Source organism: Nymphaea colorata, chromosome 2 (assembly GCF_008831285.2).
Source record: "Nymphaea colorata isolate Beijing-Zhang1983 chromosome 2, ASM883128v2, whole genome shotgun sequence".
Lineage (NCBI taxonomy): Eukaryota > Viridiplantae > Streptophyta > Magnoliopsida > Nymphaeales > Nymphaeaceae > Nymphaea > Nymphaea colorata.
This window is the reverse complement of record NC_045139.1, coordinates 13,674,436-13,700,289: the sequence shown is the minus strand read 5'-3', so window position 1 is coordinate 13,700,289 and position 25,854 is coordinate 13,674,436. Positions and strand designations below refer to the sequence as shown.

Here is a 25,854-nt window from a genome sequence, read left to right as displayed (position 1 = left end):
GCTTGAAAAATTTAAACCAAGGTAAAGCATCAATTATACAAAACTAAGAAAAAGAACATAATAATAATAATAATAATAATAATAATAGGCTACCAAATTACAATTACAAAGTCAAGATATTCTCTGGTTTGTGTACAACGATGTCGAAAAGCATACATTCACTTGCAAATACCATGTGATGTAACTTCATCATGTTTTCCTTTCTTATCAGTTCAGATAAAGCAAGGGCCTTATGAAGATAGTTGGAAATATCGGGCTGCCATTGAGATGATAAACAGGATTAGGGATATGATGTGAATTGGATCAAATCAGTTTGAAAAGGTTTTGAAGCGGCTGGCACACATATCCACATGCCTCGACGTAGATTTCTAGTACACCACCAAGATTCAATTATATAACGGACCTAAAAAGCCTGATCGGCCAGTCTGTACTCTGTAGTCTGTACAACATACAAGAAAAAAAAATTAACAGAATGAGTCAACCAAATGAAAGAAAGAGTACGATTCTAAAATGTGACATGAAGATACAGCGATATGGTATAGGATGTTGGTATAATTCTTCAGCAAAACCAATGAACAGTAGAGATCCATTTGAAGTATGCTGAAGATTCGAGCTTTTTTGTTTCTAATAAATATACAACAGGTAGATAGGTCCAGGAAGCATGCCTTCGCGGTTTTATCCAAGCAGTAAGCAATATTCTTTGTCGTACTGGACACTTTATTATCCATACCCTTTTAACCTGTCTGCCCTGACTGACGTACGTTCTGCATGAGCACGTACCGCCGGAAAGAAGTGCTTGAAAAAAAAAATTGTTTCATGTCTCCTTTATCCCGTGCACCCCGTGATTCATGATCCTAATGGACATGCATTCTGTAGAAGAAAAGAAATGGAAGAACAGCGCTATCACCAATAATCTCCACAGGAACAGGTCCCATTATCAAAATGATGAAACCGATTTGCATCTCGTACTATAATTGCACGGCTAACAACCTTGGAAACATACTTCATGAAAGTATGGCAATCATTGCACACCCGCAGGTTTTTTATTATACGAAGAGGGATCCCAGGAGGCGAACTCATGAGTCCAAAAGAAATTGCCAACTTTTCACTGTGCACGTACACAGTAGGGTCTTTCTGTTGCAGCTCTAGATCATGCAGGAGACTCTGATGATCAGGAACATACCCAATCGCCAATGTTCTGTTAGTCAAGACCTCCAAAAACTCATAGATCTTTTCACATAATGGATGAAGACGATCACCGACGAAGAATGCATGTACGATGTTCTTCACTTCAATCCAGCTTTGACCAGGCCCTTTCTTTACCCTCCTGTCTTTCATCATTTGCCTGATTTGATCGCGAGCATCCCATTTTCTAAGTGCTGCATAAATATTCGATAGTAATACATAAGTTGCAGAATCTTGTGGCTCCAATTCTAGAAGGTGTTGTGCAGCAACCTGCCCAAGTTCCAAATTTTTGCGAACAGTACAAGCACTGAGAAGTGTTCTCCAAACCATGGCATCAGGCCTGATGGGCATCTCCTCTATAAATTGTTGTGCATCATCGAAACATCCAGCGCGGCCGAGAATATCAACCACACAAGCATAGTGTTCTGATCTGGGAGAAATGCTGTACTCATGACTCATGGACCTGAAGAAGCCAAGTCCTTCACTCACTAAGCCCACATGACTGCAAGCGGAAAGAACACCAATAAAGGTTATATGATTGGGTCTCACGCCTTCTTCTTTCATCCACTCAAAAAGTCTCAATGCTTCTCTACCATGTCCATGTTGTGCATAACCTGTGATAATTGCATTCCACGAAACCTCGTTTTTTTGTGGAATTAAAAGAAACTCTCTATACGCATCTTCAATACTCCCACACTTAGCGTAGAGTGTAACCAAAACATTACCAGCCTCTGTATCCGACTCATGACCACCTTTTATCACAAGAGTGTGTATCTGTTTCCCTTGCTTTACATCTGCCAAATTTGCAGAAGCACTGATGGTTGAGCAGAATGTGTACAAGCTTGCTTCAATGCCAGCCTTGTGCATACGGGAAAAAACCTGGACCGCTTCCTCAGAGTGTCCACTCTGCGCAAATCCGGATATCAAGCCATTCCATGTTATTGGGTCCCCATCACCAACAGATTGAAATGCAGCATATGCTTCTTTGATCTGGCCACATCTTGCATACAAAGTTACAAGTGCATTTCCAATGGACAAATCAGATGAATATCCATGGACAACAGATTGGGAATGGACCTTCTTTCCCTCTTCAAGTGCTTGGAGGCCAGCACACGCACTAATGGCACTAGATAATCCTATGTTATCAGCACGCATTCCCTGAAGCTGCATCCTTTCAAAAAGATTCAGGGCCTCAGCAAATCTGTCATGTTGAGAATATCCGGAGATCATTGAAGTCCATGAAACAATGTCATGCTCGGGAAGACGGTCAAGCATTTTCTGAGCAATATCAAGTCTTCCACATTTTGCATACATGTCTATCAGCACGCTAGACACATAAACATCAAGCTGAAACCCAGATTTAACGGTCTGAGCATGAATCTGTTCTCCAAGATCAAGGTTTCCCAAGAAAGTGCAGGTCCTTAGTACACTAGGATACGTGTACTCATTGGGATCTATCCCTGTGATCTGCATTTGAGAAAACAGTTCAAGAGAGTCACTTAGATTGCCAATTTGTCCATATGCAACGAGCATCAAATTCCATAGCACCACATTGGTTTTTTTTGTCGCATCAAAACATGCACGGGCAGCAGCAAGGTCACCTGATTTAATGTAAAAGTCAAGCAGAGATCCTTCAACAATGTAATCCGATTCAATCCCAGATTTAGTTACATATGCATGAAGCTCCTGACCTTTCCAAAAGTCACCAATACTAGCACAGGCACTCAACAAACTTGCAACAGTTACAGGATCAGGCTTCAAGCCATAGACCTGCATCTGCATGAAGAATTCTAATGCTCTTTCACTATTCCCACAAAAGGCATGTCCAGAGATCATTGAATTCCATGTAATACTGTCCCGGTGCTTCATCTTGTCGAATATCTGTTCTGCTAAGAATGGACTGCCACATCGATAATATAAGGTGATAAGAGCGTTACCAACAAAAGTTTCGGAGCCAAATCCCAGCTTATAAACTTGTGCCTGGAGCTGCTTGCCCTCCTCAAGAAGTTCAATTTTCGCACAAGCACTCAACACAGTTGAGAAGATATAAGGAGTCGGTGCAATACCAGATCCTTGCATCTGAGAGAATAGAAATAAAGCTTCTTCACTGCAACCGTTCTGAGCATAACCAGATATCATAGCCACCCAAGACGTGCTGTCTCTCCAACCCAATTCATCAAAGACCATACGAGCCTTAATGATGTCACTAGCTTTTGCATATAAATCGATTAACGGATTGCCAACCGCTAAATCTATATGAAATCCTAATCGAATAATCTTTCCATGCAACTGCCTGACAAAACTAAAACCAACAGATCCCCCAAAACAAGCCTTCAGTACGTGTGACAACGTAACCAGGTCGGTTTCCAAGCCTTCATCTTGCATACTCATAAAATATTTTAATGCCGACACCTTCCTTCCTTCAGCAATGCAAGCAGCAATAATATGACTAAAAGAAACGCCATCCCTCCAACGCATTGTACCAAACACTTGGTGCGCGTCTGCCAGGCTGCCTAAATCTCGATAAACATTAATCAACTTATTCCCAAGTGACAGTTCTCCCTCAAACCCCAACTTCAAAATCCTCCCATGAATCCTCTTAGCATCCAGTACAGACTTGAACCTCCAAGCTTGATTGAGTAATAAGGCGAAAGTCTCGGCGTCCGGCTGAATACCTCGTCCCTCCATCAAATAAAGAAAATCAAAACCATCTATTCTGATCTCTTTATCACTTCTGCCCATTTCAAAATCTCCACCCACCATTTCTTCCTCGTAGAATTTGTCGGCACGTATTGCAGACTTACTAACTTTATCAATACTAAGCATGCTGACATCCCCATAATATAACTGCAACAAGGAAACATGAACCACAATCTAAGTTTATAGAGAATGCCGACAAAGTTAAAATAACCAAAAAGAGCGGGAAAGGACCTTGAAGTAGTGTCAATACCTTGTCGAATATCTTATGAGATTGTATGGTGGCATTCTTCCGAACTCCAAAATGGGAATAGGGTGCAAGGACTCTAAAGAAGGGACCAAAAATATATGGCAGTGAGAAAACCATGAACTTTTGGCAAGTTTGGTGACAAGAACCATCGAATTTTACAGAGAGATTTCGGATTGCAAGCAAGATGGTCGATTTTTTCGAGAGAATTTGTGGGTCTCAAAGAAGAAAATGAATTGCTTGCTTAATGGTTCAACCAATCCCGTCGTAAAAAATCGAAATTCGAAACCTGGATGACTGGATGGCCACTGTTATTAGTGATGATAACAATAGATAGGCCAAGGTAATAACAACTTGGTGTGCTCACCTAATTTCGTAAATGCAAGAAATGTTGTAAAATGTAGCCGCTATTACAAATAATCAGTGATAATCCTCGGCAGCTAGGAACTGAGCCCAGAAAGAAATTAGGAACAGGAGAAGAAAAGACAGCCTAGAAGATGAATCCCGATGATGAAGAAATGGGGCCTCCTTAAGAATATCTGTTTGAAAGATAGAAACCTCTCCAATTCCTATTGATGATTCAACTTGTCACCACTGGAACATCTGTTTCACTTTCAGGCCTTGGTGCTTCTGCCACAGGTGGTATTGCATCGACTTTATATTGCACTGTCTTAAAAAAAATATGGAACAAATAACACAGATCATGGTCATTTAGAAAATTAGAATATCATGAATAAGAGTACCATTTTAAGAAGGCATGTATAGCTAATGAACTGACATGGTACCTTCTTGAAGAACTTCAAATAAGAATTGTCCCAGATGAGTCTGTATAACCCAGCAATGCACGTACAGAAATAGGCAAAGCAGCAATTGACTCATCTTTGTTTTGGCCAAGCAATGAAGAAGATGGGTACATGTTTGTTTCCATTCCCAAGCGGTGCCCTGTCTCTTTAGCAATTGCAAGTAGATATCCTAAACAATTGTACACAACAATCTTTAGCAAAGAATAGTATGTAGATCACACAACCTTTTCATGTACTAGATGTTTCAACATCACAACGAATGAAGATATACACGCATGTGTATATCTACTGCATCGAATGGCACCATATTTTCACTAAAATATAAAACATCAAAATTCTAATGGCCATGTATGTGTCTACTGCATCCACTAAGCCTTTTAGCATATACAAAATATTCAACTTTGTTGACCACCTTACTAAATATATATGAACTAGTTTGTGTGCATGATGATGGAACAACCATAGGGCAAGTAACTAACACTAGTTTAAGAAAGTACCACATAAAATAGTTGGAGGATTTGTACTGATTATAGGTGAACTTCACATACATAAATGATTAAAATGCTAACATGAACAGTTCTCATGCTATAACTGGTAATGATTTTCGACCTTCAACTCAACAAGATGTGAGTTTCAGCAAATTGTGGTGTTGCAGGAAATCGAGTGGTACAGAAATCTGACGACTTGCCTACTGACCACCTGGAAAATGGTTATGTTTGCAAACCATTTGGAAGAAACAAAAAGACAAACACCTATAACAGACCTGCCACTTATCAAGCTCATGCAGAACATTGGATTAAAGAAATGGCTGGTGCAGATGACAATCCTAACAGGTGTAACAAATATGTAGAAGGTTGCACAACAAAATCATTGAAAGTAATGGGAGTCTTAACGTAAGAACTATGTGCATGTCTGTGTGGTGTGTATAAATATTTGTTACTTTAGAGACAAAGAGATCTAGACATAAAGAGTTGACGAATACGGACATCCTGAAGACTATAGAAAGTTAATCAAAAGTCAAAAACCATTTTCAACATCAAGCTTTATCCAATTACCTGCTCTGGTGTACCATTACTAACTCATGCATTTTTCCATGACTGTCAATATATGTTAGAGCGGTTCATTTGTCAGTTCACTTTGTCTAACAGGAAGATTGTTCGGTCATGAACAACGCCATGCTATCAATATGGTGAAATTCGTACAACATCCATGCTATCAATATGGTGAAATTCGTGGCAAACTGAGGAAACTGAAAACAATACGATAAGTTCAAGAAAATGGAATTATACACATCAGGAATGGGATCAGTAGCTGATGGAACCTCAGTGCTGCAATCAGTTCACCAACTGCTGAATGAGTTTCTGGCAATATCATGTTCAATGACAAATTAAATGCCTGTCAAGACCATATGATCATTAGTTCCAAAAACAAAAAATCCTAGTGACAAGAATTTATATACCAGAAACATAGCACAAAAAAGAGTGATGTTATTAAATTGTTCCCCACAAGATTCTCTCTGAAGAAGCTATACGAATGGAACAGTTTGCTCCAAAAAACTTACAAAGGAATCCATTTGCCAATATAATCTGATAAAACACGACAGAAAAGAAACTACTTACCATAAATCTCTCCAGTACTAGTACAAGAATTCTCAGGTTGTTTTCCGGAACGGTTTATCAAATTCCATATATAGAGAGAGAGTCCAGGTTCTGGGATGTAGCTGCATGATGCAAGAATATCAAATCGTCTCAAATATGATAGTACTAAAAGAACAAAAACTAATTCAAGAGGTACCATTGAATCCCTTGACTGCTGCTTGGTTGACATCCTTCGTACGGCGCTCATAAACCCTCAAGTTCGTGCAAGTCTCTTCGAACACGTGATCTGCACAGCCGGACCAAGAGCCCCCCTCAACGATTTTTGCACTGTAAGAGGGAACCGCAGAGAAGAGAAGAACCTGCAGGACGGGAGGGCAAAAGGAGTTTACCGAAAGCGAATGAGACGCCTGAAATGGGACCAGAACAGTCCGATCGTTAAACCTACTTGTAAGGTTCTGTAGAATGTAAGAAAAAGATTGACCAATCGATCGATCACGAAGTGTTGAAATCGCGAACAATGAGGGACGGTGAACTCTCTCTAGAAACCTCCCTATTGCCCTCGATCTCCGAACGCTCTTCTGTTTGTCGGCTTTCGATGGATCGATAGATCGACGAGCAAGGGCCAAGGCCGATCGAACTCTTCTCGACTTCGTTCCTCTGTCTCTCGACCTTTTAGATGCCCCCCTTCCCTTCCAAGCAGTGGACCTAGCGATCGAGCAGCATTGTTCCTGTGGGTCAAAAAATACCCTAATGAGAGCAGAAAAAACAGAAAAAGCGAATGGAGAAGAGAGGAAACGTAGTCTTACTCTACCACCAGAGGCAAGTGGAGAATCTGGTCCAGCGGGAGGATGAAGGATAGAAGCTGCTGCTTGCAATTCCTAATGATGAACTGTGGCAACTCAAGCCCATTCCCAACAAAAAAGGAAAGGAAAAAATTCATTTGATGGTAGTATGGTATCTCCCATCTAAACGCTAAAAGAAACATACATTTCAAAAGGTGCCCAAAACAAAACAACGAAAATGTTAGAGAAAACGAAAGTACAAAACTAGAAAAAACGACATATGTTAGAAAAAACGAAAATGAAAAAACAGAGAGAAAGCAAGAGAGAGAGAGAGAGAGAGAAAAAGAGAGAACTACATGCAGGCAGGAAGCTTGTCCTCTTTGCTGCAGGCGGTGTCCTAAAACATCCTGAAACCGTGAAGGCTGATGGCTGAAGCTTGAAGAGGAGCAGCCGGCTGCGACGAACTTAGGAGACTTTAGGGTTGCATTTGGGGGGAGAAACTTTGGAAATGAGAGAGAACAAAAGGAAACTAAAAAGCGAAAAGAAAGTTTCCCGCCTGAGACGAAGCAAAAAGAAAGTTTCTCCCGCCTGGGATGGAGTGAAAAGAAAGTTTCCCGCCCGAGACAGCGTTTGGGAAACTGAGTTTTTCAATTAAAAAGCGAATCGATACATTTTCGAGTCGAGTCGAGCTTTAACCATTCGAGATCAATGAACTCGAACTCGGGTTGACAAAAAAAATGAGTCGACAAATAAGCTCGAGTTCGGCTCATTTATTAAAATGGTCGGCTCGAACTCGATTTCGAGTCGAGCTTTAACGAGCCGAGCTCGAGTTGCTCGGCTCGTTGTGCAGCCCTACTCTTCCATAGGGTGCTCCCGATATTCTTTTCCCTTCGCCTCCCCGCCTCCCTCTCTCTGGAAAATTTATGATATCCTTGTCCGTTGATTACTTTTTAGCAATTAATCATTGATTTTTTGTGCCACTTAATCATAAGTTGGTGAGGAGATCAAAAGCCGATTGGGCTACATCTGGCCTATCTATTGTTATCATCACTAATAACAGTGGCCATCCAGTCATCCAGGTTTCGAATTTCAATTTTTTACGACGGAATTGGATGAACCATTAAGCAAGCAATTCGTTTTCTTCTTCGAGACCAACAAATTCCCTCGAAAAAATCGACCATCTTGCTTGCAATCCGAAATCTCTCTGTAAAATTCGATGGTTCTTGTCACCAAACTTGCCAAAAGTTCATAGTTTTCTCACTGCCAAATATTTTTGGTCCCTTCTTTAGAGTCCTTGCACCCTATTCCCATTTTGGAGTTCGAAGGAATGCCACCATACAATCTCATAAGATATTCGACAAGGTATTGATACTACTTCAAGGTCCTTTCCCGCTCTTTTTGGTTATTTTAACTTTGTTGGTATTCTTTAACATTGATGTTAAACTTAGATTGTGGTTCATGTTTCCTTGTTGCAGTTATATTATGGGGATGTCAACATGCTTAGTATTGATAAAGTTAGTCAATCTGCAATACGTGCCGACGAATTCTACGAGGAAGAAATGGTGGGTGGAGATTTTGAAATGGGCAGAAGTGATAAAGAGATCAGAATAGATGGTTTTGATTTTCTTTATTTGATGGAGGGACGAGGGATTCAGCCGGATGCCGAGACTTTCGCCTTATTACTCAATCAAGCTTTGAGGTTCAAGTCTTGATCTTGGAGAAACCTTGATCTTGGAGAACAGATTCATGCTCAGACTGTTAAATCTGGGTTTCAGCTTAATGCTTATGTGTCTAGCGTGCTCATAGACATGTATGCAAAATGTGGAAGACTTGATATTGCTCAGCAAATGCTTGACCGTCTTCCCGAGCATGACATTGTTTCATGAACTTCAATGATCTCTGGACATTCTCAACATGACAAATTTGCTGAGGCCCTGAATCTTTTTGAAAGGATGCAGCTTCAGGGAATGCGTGCTGATAACATAGGATTATCTAGTGCCATTAGTGCGTGTGCTGGCCTCCAAGCACTTGAAGAGGGAAAGAAGGTCCATTCCCAATCTGTTGTCCATGGATATTCATCTGATTTGTCCATTGGAAATGCACTTGTAACTTTATATGCAAGATGTGGCCAGATCAAAGAAGCATATGCTGCATTTCAATCTGTTGGTGATGGGGACCCAATAACATGGAATGGCTTGATATCCGGATTTGCGCATAGTGGACACTCTGAGGAAGCGGTCCAGGTTTTTTCCCGTATGCACATGGCTGGCATTGAAGCAAGCTTGTACACATTCTGCTCAACCATCAGTGCTTCTGCAAATTTGGCAGATGTAAAGCAAGGGAAACAGATACACACTCTTGTGATAAAAGGTGGTCATGAGTCGGATACAGAGGCTGGTAATGTTTTGGTTACACTCTACGCTAAGTGTGGGAGTATTGAAGATGCGTATAGAGAGTTTCTTTTAATTCCACAAAAAAATGAGGTTTCATGGAATGCAATTATCACAGGTTATGCACAACATGGACATGGTAGAGAAGCATTGAGACTTTTTGAGTGGATGAAAGAAGAAGGCGTGAAACCAAATCATATAACCTTTATTGGTGTTCTTTCCGCTTGCAGTCATGTGGGCTTAGTGAGTGAAGGACTTGGCTTCTTCAGGTCCATGAGTCATGCGTACAGCATTTCTCCCAGATCAGAACACTATGCTTGTGTGGTTGATATTCTCGGCCGCGCTAGAAGTTTCAATGATGCACAACAACTTTTCATTGTGCACGTACTCAGTTGGGTCTTCCTGTTGCAGCTCTAGATCATGCAGGAGACTCTGATGATCATCAGGAACATACCCAATCGCCAATGGCCAATGTTCTGTTAGTCAAGACCTCCAAAAACTCATAGATCTTTTCACATAATGGATGAAGACGATCACCGACGAAGAATGCATGTAGGATGTTCTTCATTTCAATCGAGCTTTGAACAGGCCCTTTCTTTACCCTCCTGTCTTTCATCATTTGCCTGATTTGATTGCGAGCATCCCATTTTCTAAGTGCTGCATAAATATTCGATAGTAATACATAAGTTTGTGGCTCCAATTCTAGAAGGTGTTGTGTTGCAACCTGCCCAAGTTCCAAATTTTTGCGAACAGTACAAGCACTAAGTGTTCTCCAAACCATGGCATCAGGCAAATGATGAAAGACACTTTCCAGAGAATGGCCCCGACTCTGGAGAGGAAGATGGGAGTTTTTCGCTGATCATGTTCCACTCTTTCCAGCTCTGCCAAGGAACCATCCTGCAACCGCTGGAGGACGCTTCCTCTTCCTCAGCATTCACCTGACTCACCCCCTCTCTATCGGCTTCGTCCATTCTCCACACCATCGTTCACACCAAACTCAACCTCTTGTCTGTTGATAGGAAAGGGAATAGGAGAGGCCCTGCGGAGCTGTGTTTAGGGTTTATCGAACCAAGCTCAGGAAGCCATGTGAAGATCCGGATGCAATGTCACCAAGGTGCACGGTGCGGGTGCCGGCGTAGCACATTTAGAGATTATTTATTATTATTATTATTAAGTTATTATAATAATAATAAATGGAATGCGCATGCACTAGAATAACACAAGTACACATTACACAACCTGATTCATAATACGAAATTTCCTGCATAGTGTCAAAGAATCATAATGACATGGAGCAATTCAAAGAAACCAGCTGCAGACTATACTGCAGCTATCCACAATAAGGGAATAAATATTCACTTCATCAATATAAAACAAAAGAAATAAGAAACGGCAGAGAGGATGCTCGTCAATTTTTCTCAATGTAGCATAACTGAAACCAGGAGAAGAAGACCAATGATGACCCTGTCACCCTGCATTAACAATTTAACACATATATGTTTCTCAATTCACAGAAGCCAAAGTAGCCATCAAGCAAGTGCCGGTTTTCGTTAACACATTTTAAGAGCTAACGAACATTACTGCTGCAAAGTGTGTGTGGGCTTCACGTAGCAGAAGCTCATTATTTGTGAAAAGGGATGCATACAATAATTAATAGAATAACCAAGTCTGAAAAATAAAACCAGACATCAGATGAATTGCCGCACATGGTTGATTGGACGATTACAAAATGAAACAGAAAAAGAGGGACGAAGAAGAAGGAAAGAGGGTTGATGAAAAAGACGAAACAGGGAAAAGAGGAAATAGGAAGGGAAAAAAAACAGAGGGTTAGATCCCTCCGCCAGAAAACACAAGTGAAAACGGTAAAGGGAGACAGACAGCTGGAGAAAAACGAAAAATCTGATATAAACCCTTGAATCGTAGCTCAAACCTGAACTAATTTGCTGCCGTCGGACGGAAATGATGCCGCCGGTGGAGGTAGAGATCGGAGAAAGCAGCGGACGTCGGTCGCCGGACGAAGAGGAAGCTGCCGGTGTCGGAGGAGAGAGAGCGCAGCGGCAAAGGGCGAGGTCTCGATTTACTAAAAATAAAAACAAACAAAACCCCAAAAAAAAAATGGACAACTCGCTTTTGACCGCACCGACTCGCTTTTGACTTCATTGGGTGCGAGTCTAGGTCGCATCGACGTAGGTGCAGCTTCAACAATGTCGCACCGTGGTGGTGACTTAGTCCGGATGGACCAGGCCCTCCGGGCATATTATGTTAGCACATATTATTTTAGCACCGCACCAAACCATGTTAAGCCGAGCCACGTTTGGGTGCAAATCTGTGCTTCGTGCATGATACGTCACGTTTGGTCGAAGGGAAATGGAGGAACGATCAGTTTAGAAACAAAAAATTCAATCTCTCTTTGGAAATGAAAAGAAACGTCTCCTCCTTTCTACCCACAATACCCCACACACTACAGAGAAGAGCACGAAGTCTTCACGTTCTCCTAGTCTTCCCCTTCCCCCTTGTTCCTGTGCTGCGTAAGAGGTCCTGCTGCCACTCTTCCTACCGGCTTGCAGGTATAATGAGCGGTCATGGCCGACCAAAAGAGAGCGGGATTGCTTGCAGCAGCGTTGGAATAGGCGTCTGCAATGCAAGCCCCTTCTTTTGCCGCAGCCCCTCTCTCTGTCTTTTTTATGCAAGCAGAACGATTTTCTAATCGTTTGCTGTCTTTTCGGGGTTGAATTTTATTTCCTTCTTGAATTTGCCTGTTTTGATTTGTGAGTGTTTCGGATCATGACATTTTTTGGTCAAGTTGACATTTTCTTTTTCAGCACTGCCAGGACATTATTTAATTGTTTCTTTGTTGGGTGATGTTTTCAATCGACATTGTGAGAATTAACCTGGCAATCTGGTGTTTGCCTTTGACCAGCCATCGTCCAGAAGCTCGCACAGTAATGAAACTCAAAAGCAACTGTAGCATCATTTATTAACACCGCGGATGTAAATGTTCGAAACTCAAAAGCAACTGTAACATCATTTATTAACACAGCGGATGTAAATGGTAACGATGGTAATCAGAATATTAGATCCCAACTTCGACTTCAAGTACTTGAACCCTGTAAGAAAATACCAATTCACTTCCAATTAAAAATAAAATACGGATATTTTACCTATCGTGATTAATAGGATGACTGCATCTAAGTTCAATATGTTCATGTCATGTGCACATCGAGTGAATTCCACACGCATGGTGTACAAAGTCCTATCAAGCTGTTTGCAGTCCTAAAAGTAAGCACCTCAAATTTACTGCAGGGGAGCAATTCAACTGAGATACTGGAAGAACATTGAAACGTTCTTTCTTCATTGACAACGATAAAAACTATACGATAGAGATATATGATTTTGCCCACCTGTCCTAGCAGAAATAATCCCGAGCAGGAGCAAACAAAATAGAAATGATAGTACTTAAAACTGTCAAAAGATTGAAATATCAGAAAGAATGCAGCATTAAGACTGTGCAAGCATGAACCAAATTAAAATATTCATTGCAGTATAACCTAATGAAGAAAGAAACCTCCAGTGCAGGTTATTACCGTTTAGGACTCTGCTCGTTCACTATATTAGATGCTATCTCAGAAACATACTGCTCCCAGACCATAGTCTGCACTACTTGATTTTCTGTAAAAGGATGCCCAGAAAGGAATTGTCAACATGGCAAAAAATTCAAAGATAGAAAATACCGTCTCCAGGAAGAACTAAAGCACTTTGACATGACAGTCAACAAGGACATGAGCTTTGACTTCCAAGAAACCTACTGTTGCACTCGGCAAGTCTCAAAAGATAATATTGCTCTTCGCAGACTCCAATTTGAAGGAGCCGCTACTCGCATGGCAAATCCTACAGGAAGTTGCAAGCCTTCTTTCTTTCCAATGAACTCCAGAACCCCAGGAATCTGCAGAATAAAACTAGAATCCTTTAGAGTTCAGAAGGTTTGGCTTTAGAATCAATACCCACATAACACACATGGGTGCTTGTGCCTTAGAGTAGTAGAATTGTGACCCCGTGTGAAAGGACTAAGAGTAGATCTATAATGATGAGACTGAAAACCCTTGAGATGTGCATAAGTGTTGTTCTCATCTCCCATGCTTTTAGTTTGCCTAATTTCTGGCCTTTTAATAGCATGAATGGAAGCTAGTCAAAACGGCAGGATGACATTTTTGAAGCCAAGCACTTAGATCAGTTTGGTCAGCTGGTGTTACAGTTGGTATTAGATCCAGCTTTTACACTTCAAACCGGGGCTCCACACACATGAAAACATGCGACTTAAAGGAGGTGGATTCTTCCACCTCTGCAGCTGACTTGAGAGGAGGTTAGGTACTAAGAGACTAAGCATTTGGGCCAGTTTCCGGGCGGCTTATTACATTTACCACTGTAATCTTTTCAAAGAAACAGTAACAAATTGGCATTCAGCCATGTGCACACACCCAAGAGGTACAAGATCCAATGGGAATGATTTACCAACAATCATGCCAAAACAACAAATTCCAGATGTTTGAAATGCATTTTACCTGCTCTATGGATGGGGCATTAACCTGTATATTTAGGCAGCGAGATCGAACCGCTTCAGTCACTTTAGATGCACTGTATCAACCGACAGGATGCACTGTATTTCTCCATGGTTCTCCGCAATGAATGTTGAGCTTCTTTAGATAATTTATCAACTTCGTTGAGCACGAGAACTGACATTGGACACATAATATCTGAGCTTATACGGAAGGATCTTTGAAATAAACTAAAATATCCTCTATCGAGGAGATGCCAGTACAAACTTGAATCACAACATGGAAAGACGATATATACCAAATTTTACCACAACCACAACAGAAGTAAGTGAAAGATAGTTGAAACTTTATCAAATTTGTGGCAAGGTTGACCAACCCATGCAACAAAACAATGATGCAAACTTCATCTTTCTTAAGAAACTGTACACAAATTGAGGTCCTATCTTTAAACCCCTTTTCCCCTTTTGTTTAAATGGGTCTGCTCTTGGCCATCTTCTTGATGACCTCTTGGACAATGTACCTGTCCTGGAAGCCCACATCACTTGGGGTCATTTCCACATGGTGGGTACTTGATAATGTAGTTATCTCTAGATCAATGGTTCTGCTTCCAGTCTGCATAAAACCCAACCCCAAGCATAATTCCAATCAACATTGAAGCAATCTTCTGGTTGATGAGAACTTTAAGATAACACAAGTTTGACATTGCAATGAAAATAACTTGATATATTGATAGAAAGGAAAAATTAGGAAGAAACATACGAGTAAAGCGGAAGGAAACCATGAAGGCTAAAGTAGCCCAATGGGCAAGATCATAAGTTACGCATTAAGTGGTGAGTAAAACATGCAACACTTTGGACGTTTATGTTTCTAGTAGTATCAGTGGCAGCAAGTTTCAGTGAATCTGAGATACAACTCAAACAAAAACTTGTAAGATGGCAGTGGTAACTAATTTTCAGTAACGTTAAACAAACGGTGTCACCCACTTCATTGGGCAGTTGATAGAGTATATAACACCTTTCTACGGAGTTCATGAACCAACATGGTCTCTATAGAATTGCGTTTTTTCTTTTTCTCTTTCTTCTGCCGTTTTCCAAGGAGATGATCCGGGTCCTGTTCTTACTATCCGCCCATCTGTTTTCTTCTTACAGAGAGGCTGGACAATACTCTCTAAGATCCAAATATAGGATGCGATCTACATGTAGCTTTGCGGCTTAACATTGGATCGCCTTTGTGGAGAGCCACTTTCACGGAATAGGGTTATCGATTGTTTCTGTGTACATAGTCGGAGTTTAAGTGCAAAATGTTGCTTGTTCACTGAGTAAACGGGTTGTTTACTCGTGAAAAAAAAAGCCAAAAAACCACTTCATCATCGAAAAATTTTGTGTTCTTTGTTTTTTGTTGCTTTTTAATTTCTGAGACTATCGCTAATACATTCTATCGACATTTTGAAAATCAATCACCCAATCAAGCAAGCTCAAAAGCGATTTAACAAATAAACAGCAATATTTAAAGCTTCACTTCTTAAGAAAGTGAGCACACCATTTGTATCTTCATGTTTGCTTATGTTTGTATCTCTCCGTTTTCTTTATAGGACAGCTACCGATGAATGTGAAACATCCGTACTAATCAGACGCCATGCATCCGTTTCCCATTATCAGTGTGCGGACACAAAACTAGCACTAACTTTAATTAGCACCGAAGAAGCATCAGGTGCTTGAAAAATTTAAACCAAGGTAAAGCATCAATTATACAAAACTAAGAAAAAGAACATAATAATAATAATAATAATAGGCTACCAAATTACAATTACAAAGTCAAGATATTCTCTGGTTTGTGTACAACAATGTCGAAAAGCATACATTCACTTGCAAATACCATGTGATGTAACTTCATCATGTTTTCCTTTTTTAGCAGTTCAGATAAAGAAAGGGCCTTATGAAGATAGTTGGAAATATCGGGCTGCCATTGAGATGATAAACAGGATTAGGGATATGATGTGAATTGGATCAAATCAGTTTGAAAAGGTTTTGAAGCGGCTGGCACACATATCCACATGCCTCGACGTAGATTTCTAGTACACCACCAAGATTCAATTATATAACGGACCTAAAAAGCCTGATCGGCCAGTCTGTAGTCTGTACAACATACAAGAAAAAAAAAATTAACAGAAAGAGTCAACCAAATGAAAGAAAGAGTACGATTCTAAAATGTGACATGAAGATACAGCGATATGGTATAGGATGTTGGTATAATTCTTCAGCAAAACCAATGAACAGTAGAGATCCATTTGAAGTATGCTGAAGATTCGGGCTTTTTTGTTTCAAATAACTATACAACAGGTAGATAGGTCCAGGAAGGATGTCTTCGCGGTTTTATCCAAGCAGTAAGCAATATTCTTTGTCGTACGGGACACTTTATTATCCATTCCCTTTTAACCTGTCTGCCCTGACTGACGTACGTTCTGCATGAGCACGTACCGCCGGAAAGAAGTGCTTGAAAAAAACAAATTGTTTCATGTCCCCTTTATCCCGTGCACCCCATGATTCATGATCCTAATGGACATGCATTCTGTAGAAGAAAAGAAATGGAAGAACAGCGCTATCACCAATAATCTCCACAGGAACAGGTCCCATTATCAAAATGATGAAACCGATTTGCATCTCGTACTATAATTGCGCGGCTAACAACCTTGGAAACATACTTCATGAAAGTATGGCAATCATTGCACACCCGCAGGTTTTTTATTATACGAAGAGGGATCCCAGGAGGCGAACTCATGAGTCCAAAAGAAATTGCCAACTTTTCACTGTGCACGTACACAGTTGGGTCTTTCTGTTGCAGCTCTAGATCATGCAGGAGACTCTGATGATCAGGAACATACCCAATCGCCAATGTTCTGTTAGTCAAGACCTCCAAAAACTCATAGATCTTTTCACATAATGGATGAAGACGATCACCGACAAAGAATGCATGTACGATGTTCTTCACTTCAATCCAGCTTTGACCAGGCCCTTTCTTTACCCTCCTGTCTTTCATCATTTGCCTGATTTGATCGCGAGCATCCCATTTTCTAAGTGCTGCATAAATATTCGATAGTAATACATAAGTTGCAGAATCTTGTGGCTCCAATTCTAGAAGGTGTTGTGCAGCAACCTGCCCAAGTTCCAAATTTTTGCGAACAGTACAAGCACTGAGAAGTGTTCTCCAAACCATGGCATCAGGCCTGATGGGCATCTCCTCTATAAATTGTTGTGCATCATCGAAACATCCAGCGCGGCCGAGAATATCAACCACACAAGCATAGTGTTCTGATCTGGGAGAAATGCTGTACTCATGACTCATGGACCTGAAGAAGCCAAGTCCTTCACTCACTAAGCCCACATGACTGCAAGCGGAAAGAACACCAATAAAGGTTATATGATTGGGTCTCACGCCTTCTTCTTTCATCCACTCAAAAAGTCTCAATGCTTCTCTACCATGTCCATGTTGTGCATAACCCGTGATAATTGCATTCCATGAAACCTCGTTTTTTTGTGGAATTAAAAGAAACTCTCTATACGCATCTTCAATACTCCCACACTTAGCGTAGAGTGTAACCAAAACATTACCAGCCTCTGTATCCGACTCATGACCACCTTTTATCACAAGAGTGTGTATCTGTTTCCCTTGCTTTACATCTGCCAAATTTGCAGAAGCACTGATGGTTGAGCAGAATGTGTACAAGCTTGCTTCAATGCCAGCCTTGTGCATACGGGAAAAAACCTGGACCGCTTCCTCAAAGTGTCCACTCTGCGCAAATCCGGATATCAAGCCATTCCATGTTATTGGGTCCCCATCACCAACAGATTGAAATGCAGCATATGCTTCTTTGATCTGGCCACATCTTGCATACAAAGTTACAAGTGCATTTCCAATGGACAAATCAGATGAATATCCATGGACAACAGATTGGGAATGGACCTTCTTTCCCTCCTCAAGTGCTTGGAGGCCAGCACACGCACTAATGGCACTAGATAATCCTATGTTATCAGCACGCATTCCCTGAAGCTGCATCGGGCCTCAGCAATTCTGTCATGTTGAGAAGATCTGGAGATCATTGAAGTCCATGAAACAATGTCATGCTCGGGAAGACGGTCAAGCATTTTCTGAGCAATATCAAGTCTTCCACATTTTGCATACATGTCTATCAGCTCGCTAGACACATAAACATCAAGCTGAAACCCAGATTTAATGGTTTGACCATGAATATGTTCTCCAAGATCAAGGTTTCCCAAGGAAGTGCAGGTCCTTAGTACACTAGGATACGTGTACTCATTGGGATCTATCCCTGTGATCTGCATTTGAGAAAACAGTTCAAGAGAGTCAATTTGATTGCCAATTTGTCCATATGCAATGAGCATCAAATTCTATAGCACCACATTGGTTTTTTTTGTTGCATCAAAACATGCACGGGCAGCAGCAAGGTCACCTGATTTAATGTAAAAGTCAAGCAGAGACCCTTCAACAATGTAATCTGATTCAATCCCAGATTTAGTTACATATGCATGAAGCTCCTGACCTTTCCAAAAGTCACCAATACTAGCACAGACACTCAACAAACTTGCACCAGTTACAGGATCTGGCTTCAAGCCACAGACCTGCATATGCATGAAGAATTCTAATGCCCTTTCACTATTCCCACAAAAGGAATGTCCAGAGATCATTGAATTCCATGTAATACTGTCTCGGTGCTTCATCTTGTCGAATATCTGTTCTGCTAAGAATGGACTGCCACATCGATAATATAAGGTGATAAGAGCGTTACCAACAAAAGTTTCGGAGCCAAATCCCAGCTTATAAACATGTGCCTGGAGCTGCGTGCCCTCCTCAAGAAGTTCAATTTTCGCACAAGCACTCAACACAGTTGAGAAGATATAAGGAGTCGATGCAATACCAGATCCTTGCATCTGAGAGAATAGAAATAAAGTTTCTTCACTGCAACCGTTTTGAGCATAACCAGATATCATAGCCACCCAAGAGCCTTAATGATGTCCCTAGCTTTTGCATATAAATCGATTAACGGATTGCCAACAACTAAATCCATATGAAATCATAATCGAATAATCCTTCCATGCAACTGCCTGACAAAACTAAATCCAACAGATCCCCCAAAACAAGCCTTCAGTACGTGTGACAACGTAACCAGGTCGGTTTCCAAGCCTTCATCTTGCATACTCATAAAATATTTTAATGCTGACACCTCCATTCCTTCAACAATGCAAGCGGCAATAATATGACTAAAAGAAACGCCATCCCTCCAACGCATTGTACCAAACACTTGGTGTGCGTCTGCCAGGCTGCCTAAATCTCGATAAACATTAATCAACTTATTCCCAAGTGACAGTTCTCCCTCAAACCCCAACTTCAAAATCCTCCCCTGAATCCTCTTAGCATCCAGTACAGACTTGAACCTCCAAGCTTGATTGAGTAATAAGGCGGCGTCCAGCTGAATCCTTCGTCCCTCAGTCGAACAAAGAAAATCAAAACCATCTATTCTGATCTCTTAATCACTTCTGCCCATTTCAAAATCTCCACCCACCATTTTTTCCTCGTAGAATTCATCGGCACGTATTACAGACTGCCTAACTTTATCAATACTAAGCATGCTGACATCCCCATAATATAACTGCCACAAGGAAACTTGAACCACAATCTAAGTTTAGCATCAATGTTAAAGAATGCCGACAAAGTTAAAATAACCAAAAAGAGCGGGAAAGGACCTTGAAGTAGTATCAATACCTTGTCGAATATCTTATGAGATTGTATGGTGACATTCTTCCAAACTCCAAAATGGGAATAGGGTGCAAGGACTCTAAAGAAGGGACCAAAAATATATGGCAGTGAGAAAACCATGAACTTTTGGCAAGTTTGGTGACAAGAACCATCAAATTTTACAGAGAGATTTCGGATTGCAAGCAAGATGGTCGATTTTTTCGAGAGATTTGTGTGTCACGAAGAAGAAAATGAATTACTTGCTTAATGGTTCAACCAATCCCATCGTAAAAAATCGAAATTCGAAACCTGGATGACTGGATGACCACTGTTATTGAATTGCTTGCTTAATGGTTCATCTATTGCTTAATTTTACCATTACGCAAGCAATTCCATTTCTTCTTCCAGACCTTCAAATTCCCTCCAAAAAATCAACCATCTTGCTTGCAATCCTAAATTTCTCTGTAAAATTTGATGGTTCTTGTCACCAAACTTGCCAAAAGTTCATGGTTTTCTCATTCCCATATATTTTTGGTCCCTTCTTTAGAGTCCTTGCACCCTATTCCCATTTTAGAGTTCGGAAGAATGCCACCATACAATCTCATAAGATATTCGACAAGGTATTGATACTACTTCAAGGACCTTTCCCGCTCTTTTTGGTTATTTTAACTTTGTCGGCATTCTTTAACTTTGATGCTAAACTTAAATTGTGGTTCATGTTTCCTTGTTGCAGTTATATTATGGGGATGTCAGCATGCTTAGTATTGATAAAGTTAGTCAATCTGCAATACGTGCCGACGAATTCTGCGAGGAAGAAATGGTGGGTGGAGATTTTGAAATGGGCAGAAGTGATAAAGAGATCAGAATAAATGGTTTTGATTTTCTTTATTTGATGGAGGGACAAGGGATTCAGCCAGACGCCAAGACTTTCGCCTTATTACTCAATCAAGCTTGGAGGTTCAAGTCTGTACTGGATGCTAAGAGGATTCATGGGAGGATTTTGAAGTTGGGGTTTGAGGGAGAACTGTCACTTGGGAATAAGTTGATTAATGTTTATCGAGATTTAGGCAGTCTCGCAGACGCGCACCAAGTGTTTGGTACAATGCGTTGGAGGGATGGCGTTTCTTTTAGACATATTATTGCTGCTTGCATTGCTGAAGGAAGGAAGGTGTCGGCATTAAAATATTTTATGAGTATGCAAGATGAAGGCTTGGAAACCGACCTGGTTACGCTGTCACACGTACTGAAGGCTTGTTTTGGGGGATCTGTTGGTTTTAGTTTTGTCAGGCAGTTGCATGGAAAGATTATTCGATTAGGATTTCATATAGATTTAGCGGTTGGCAATCCGTTAATCGATTTATATGCAAAAGCTAGTGACATCATTAAGGCTCGTATGGTCTTTGATGAATTGGGTTGGAGAGACAGCACGTCTTGGGTGGCTATGATATCTGGTTATGCTCAGAACGGTTGCAGTGAAGAAGCTTTATTTCTATTCTCTCAGATGCAAGGATCTGGTATTGCACCGACTCCTTATATCTTCTCAACTGTGTTGAGTGCTTGTGCGAAAATTGAACTTCTTGAGGAGGGCAAGCAGCTCCAGGCATAGGTTTATAAGCTGGGATTTGGCTCCGAAACTTTTGTTGGTAACGCTCTTATCACCTTATATTATCGATGTGGCAGTCCATTCTTAGCAGAACAGATATTCGACAAGATGAAGCACTGGGACAGTATTACATGGAATTCAATGATCTCTGGACATGCCTTTTGTGGGAATAGTGAAAGAGCATTAGAATTCTTCATGCAGATGCAGGTCTGTGGCTTGAAGCCTGATCCTGTAACTGTTGCAAGTTTGTTGAGTGTCTGTGCTAGTATTGGTGACTTTTGGAAAGGTCAGGAGCTTCATGCATATGTAACTAAATCTGGGGTTTGAGGGAGAACTGTCACTTGAGAATAAGTTGATTAATGTTTATCGAGATTTAGGCAGTCTGGCAGACGCGCACCAAGTGTTTGGTACAATGCGTTGGAGGGATGGCGTTTCTTTTAGTCATATTATTGCTGCTTGCATTGCTGAAGGAAGGAAGGTGTCAGCATTAAAATATTTTATGAGTATGCAAGTTGAAGGCTTGGAAGCCGACCTCGTTACGTTGTCACACGTACTGAAGGCTTGTTTTGGGGGATCTGTTGGTTTTAGTTTTGTCAGGCAGTTGCGTGGAAAGATTATTCGATTAGGATTTCATATAGATTTAGCGGTTGGCAATCCGTTAATCGATTTATATGCAAAAGCTAGTGACATCGTTAAGGCTCGTGTGGTCTTTGATGAATTGGGTTGGAGGGACTGCACGTCTTGGGTGGCTATGATATCTGGTTATGCTCAGAACGGTTGAAGTGAAGAAGCTTTATTTATATTCTCTCAGATGCAAGTATCTGTTATTGCACCGACTCCTTATATCTTCTCAACTGTGCTGAGTGCTTGTGCGAAAATTGAACTTCTTGAGGAGGGCAAGCAACTCCAGGCAGAGGTTTAAAAGCAAGGATTTGGCTCCGAAACTTTTGTTGGTAATGCTCTTATCACCTTATATTATCGATGTGGCAATCTAAGTGACTCTCTTGAACTGTTTTCTCAAATGCAAATCACAGGGATAGATCCCAATGAGTACACGTATCCTAGTGTACTAAGGACCTGCACTTTCTTGGGAAACCTTGATCTTGGATAACAGATTCATGCTCAGACCGTTAAATCTGGGTTTTAGCTTGATGTTTATGTGTCTAGCGTGCTGATAGACATGTATGCAAAATGTGGAAGACTTGATATTGCTCAGAAAATGCTTGACCGTCTTCCCGAGCATGACATTGTTTCATGGACTTCAATGATCTCCGGATATTCTCAACATGACAGAATTGCTGAGGCCCGATGCAGCTTCAGGGAATGCGTGCTAATAACATAGGATTATCTAGTGCCATTAGTGCGTGTGCTGGCCTCCAAGCACTTGAAGAGGGAAAGAAGGTCCATTCCCAATCTGTTGTCCATGGATATTCATCTGATTTGTCCATTGGAAATGCACTTGTAACTTTGTATGCAAGATGTGGCCAGATCAAAGAAGCATATGCCGCATTTCAATCTGTTGGTGATGGGGACCCAATAACATGGAATGACTTGATATCCATATTTGCGCAGAGTGGACACTCTGAGGAAGCGGTCCAGGTCTTTTCTCGTATGCACAGGGCTGGCATTGAAGCAAGCTTGTACACCTTCTGCTCAACCATCAGTGCTTGTGCAAATTTGGCAGATGTAAAGCAAGGGAAACAGATACACACTCTTATGATAAAAGGTGGTCAAGTGCATCATCGAAACTTCCAGCGCGGCCGAGAATATCAACCACACAAGCATAGTGTTCTGATCTGAGAGAAATGTTGTACTCATGACTCATGGACCTGAAGAAGCCAAGTCCTTCACTCACTAAGCCCACATGACTGCAAGCGGAAAGAACACCAATAAAGGTTATATGATTGGGTCTCACGCCTTCTTCTTTCATCCACTCAAAAAGTCTCAATGCTTCTCTACCATGTCCATGTTGTGCATAACCTGTGATAATTGCATTCCATGAAACCTCGTTTTTTTGTGGAATTAAAAGAAACTCTCTATACGCATCTTCAATACTCCCACACATAGCGTAGAGTGTAACCAAAACATTACCAGCCTCTGTATCCGACTCATGACCACCTTTTATCACAAGAGTGTGTATCTGTTTCCCTTGCTTTACATCTGCCAAATTTGCAGAAGCACTGATGGTTGAGCAGAATGTGTACAAGCTTGCTTCAATGCCAGCCTTGTGCATACGGGAAAAAACCTGGACCGCTTCCTCAAAGTGTCCACTCTGCGCAAATCCGGATATCAAGCCATTCCATGTTATTGGGTCCCCATCATCAACAGATTGCCGACCGCTATATGAAATCATAATCGATTAATCTTTCCATGCAACTGCCTGACAAAACTAAAACCAACAGATCCCCCAAAACAAGCCTTCAGTACGTGTGACAACGTAACCAGGTCGGTTTCCAAGCCTTCATCTTACATACTCATAAAATATTTTAATGCCGACACCTTCCTTCCTTCAGCAATGCAAGCTGCAATAATATGACTAAAAGAAATGCCATCCCTCCAACACATTGTACCAAACACTTGGTGCGCGTCTGCCAGGCTGCCTAAATCTCGATAAACATTAATCAACTTATTCCCAAGTGACAGTTCTCCCTCAAACCCCAACTTCAAAATCCTCCCCTGAATCCTCTTAGCATCCAGTACAGACTTGAACCTCCAAGCTTGATTGAGTAATAAGGCGAAAGTCTCGGCGTCCGGCTGAATCCCTCGTCCCTCCATCAAATAAAGAAAATCAAAACCATCTATTCTGATCTCTTTATTACTTCTGCCCATTTCAAAATCTCTACCCACCATTTTTTCCTCGTAGAATTCGTCGGCACGTATTGCAGACTGACTAACTTTATCAATACTAAGCATGCTGACATTCCCATAATATAACTACAACAAGGAAACATGAACCACAAACTAAGTTTAGCATCATCGTTAAAGAATACCGACAAAGTTAAAATAACCAAAAAGAGTGGGAGAGGACCTTGAATTAGTATCAATACCTTGTCTAATATCTTATGAGATTGTATGGTGGCATTCTTTTGAACTCCAAAATGGGAATAGGGTGCAAGGACTCTAAAGAAGGGACAAAAAATATATGGCAGTGAGAAAACCATGAACTTTTGGCAAGTTTGGTGACAAGAACCATCGAATTTTACAAAGAGATTTCGGATTGCAAGCAAGATGGTCAATTTTTTCGAGGGAATTTGTTGGTCTCGAAGAAGAAAACCAATTGTTTGCTTAATGGCTCATCCAATTCCGACGTAAAAAATCGAAATTCGGAACCTGGATGACTGGCTGTTATTAGTGATGATAACAATAGATAGGCCAGATGTAGATTCTCGGTTGAGTCCGGGATAGGCACATCATACCCGATACCCGGCCATTCTGTTGATTTTAGCGTGCAGCCTACCGCACTTTTGCCTCTTGTTGGCATGCCTCCTGCCACAGAAAAATGTTTCTTCAGTAACAAGCGTTGTACTCTCTGCGTGCAGATTCACTGTGATTGAAAACATGGGGATTAGCTGAGTCAATGTGATTGAAGACATGGGGATTAGCTGAGTCTAGTCTTTGTGGACATGGGGATTAGCTGAGTCTAGTCTTTGAGGAGTCTTCTGCTACTTCATGTCTTCCTGTTATCCTTTCTTTCCACTGTGCTGTGGGAAGGTAAAACTGAGTCCAGTCACAGTTGCTTTGCATTCCACACATAAGGTAGTCACAGTTGCTTTCCTCTCCACACATAAGGTATTGTTTGGATGACACATTGAAAAAACGATTTATAAAAAGCTTGGTTTTGTAAAGTGGTTTTTTTAATGAGTTTTGAAAAACGTCGTTTGTCATGTTTGGATGGACAAGCAAAACATGTTTTTACATGAATAACACAAGGGAGAGGTAGTTTCGTTTCACTCCTTTACGACAGAAAATTCATTTTTCTGAAAGCTCTTTTTTCAAGCCAGAAAAAACAGTTTGGAGGTTTTGGGTGTGTATCTAAACACACCCTAAGTTGCCAAACATGAACCTTGCCTATTTGTGAAAAGAAAATATTATAGAGATTTATTTTTTTTTCAAATATAGGGATTATATAATTTAGCTAAATCCGGTGATAAAAATGTTATGTTATCTTCACCATCGATTGCGTACATCAACCGCGCTAGATAAAGCCGCCAAAAAAGATATCAGCACTTCACAGCAGCCAGAGAA

At 40.9% G+C, this 25,854-nt stretch overlaps 1 protein-coding gene and 1 pseudogene across 6 annotated transcripts; both read right to left on the bottom strand.

The window, feature by feature from the left end:
• Window positions 1-372: 372 nt before the first annotated feature.
• Window positions 373-20,057, bottom strand: LOC116246723 (pentatricopeptide repeat-containing protein At4g13650-like). 6 transcript variants are annotated; one of them, XM_031618552.2, is made up of 9 exons: window positions 11,633-11,789; window positions 7,337-7,419; window positions 6,976-7,258; window positions 6,727-6,889; window positions 6,552-6,652; window positions 6,222-6,327; window positions 4,915-5,101; window positions 4,136-4,799; window positions 373-4,032 (listed from the first exon to the last, which is right to left on the bottom strand). In XM_031618552.2, the coding sequence occupies exons 8-9, from the start codon at window positions 4,247-4,249 to the stop codon at window positions 904-906; spliced, it is 3,243 nt and encodes a 1,080-aa protein (XP_031474412.1). In that variant the 5' UTR covers window positions 4,250-4,799; window positions 4,915-5,101; window positions 6,222-6,327; window positions 6,552-6,652; window positions 6,727-6,889; window positions 6,976-7,258; window positions 7,337-7,419; window positions 11,633-11,789; the 3' UTR covers window positions 373-903. The 6 variants fall into 6 exon arrangements, with proteins under 6 accessions (XP_031474412.1, XP_031474413.1, XP_049931969.1 ...); XM_031618553.2 differs by having other exon boundaries at window positions 4,136-4,795; XM_050076012.1 differs by having other exon boundaries at window positions 4,136-4,795; window positions 6,254-6,327.
• Window positions 16,600-24,522, bottom strand: LOC116247442 (pentatricopeptide repeat-containing protein At4g13650-like; annotated as a pseudogene).
• Between the last annotated feature and the right edge of the window lie 1,332 nt (window positions 24,523-25,854).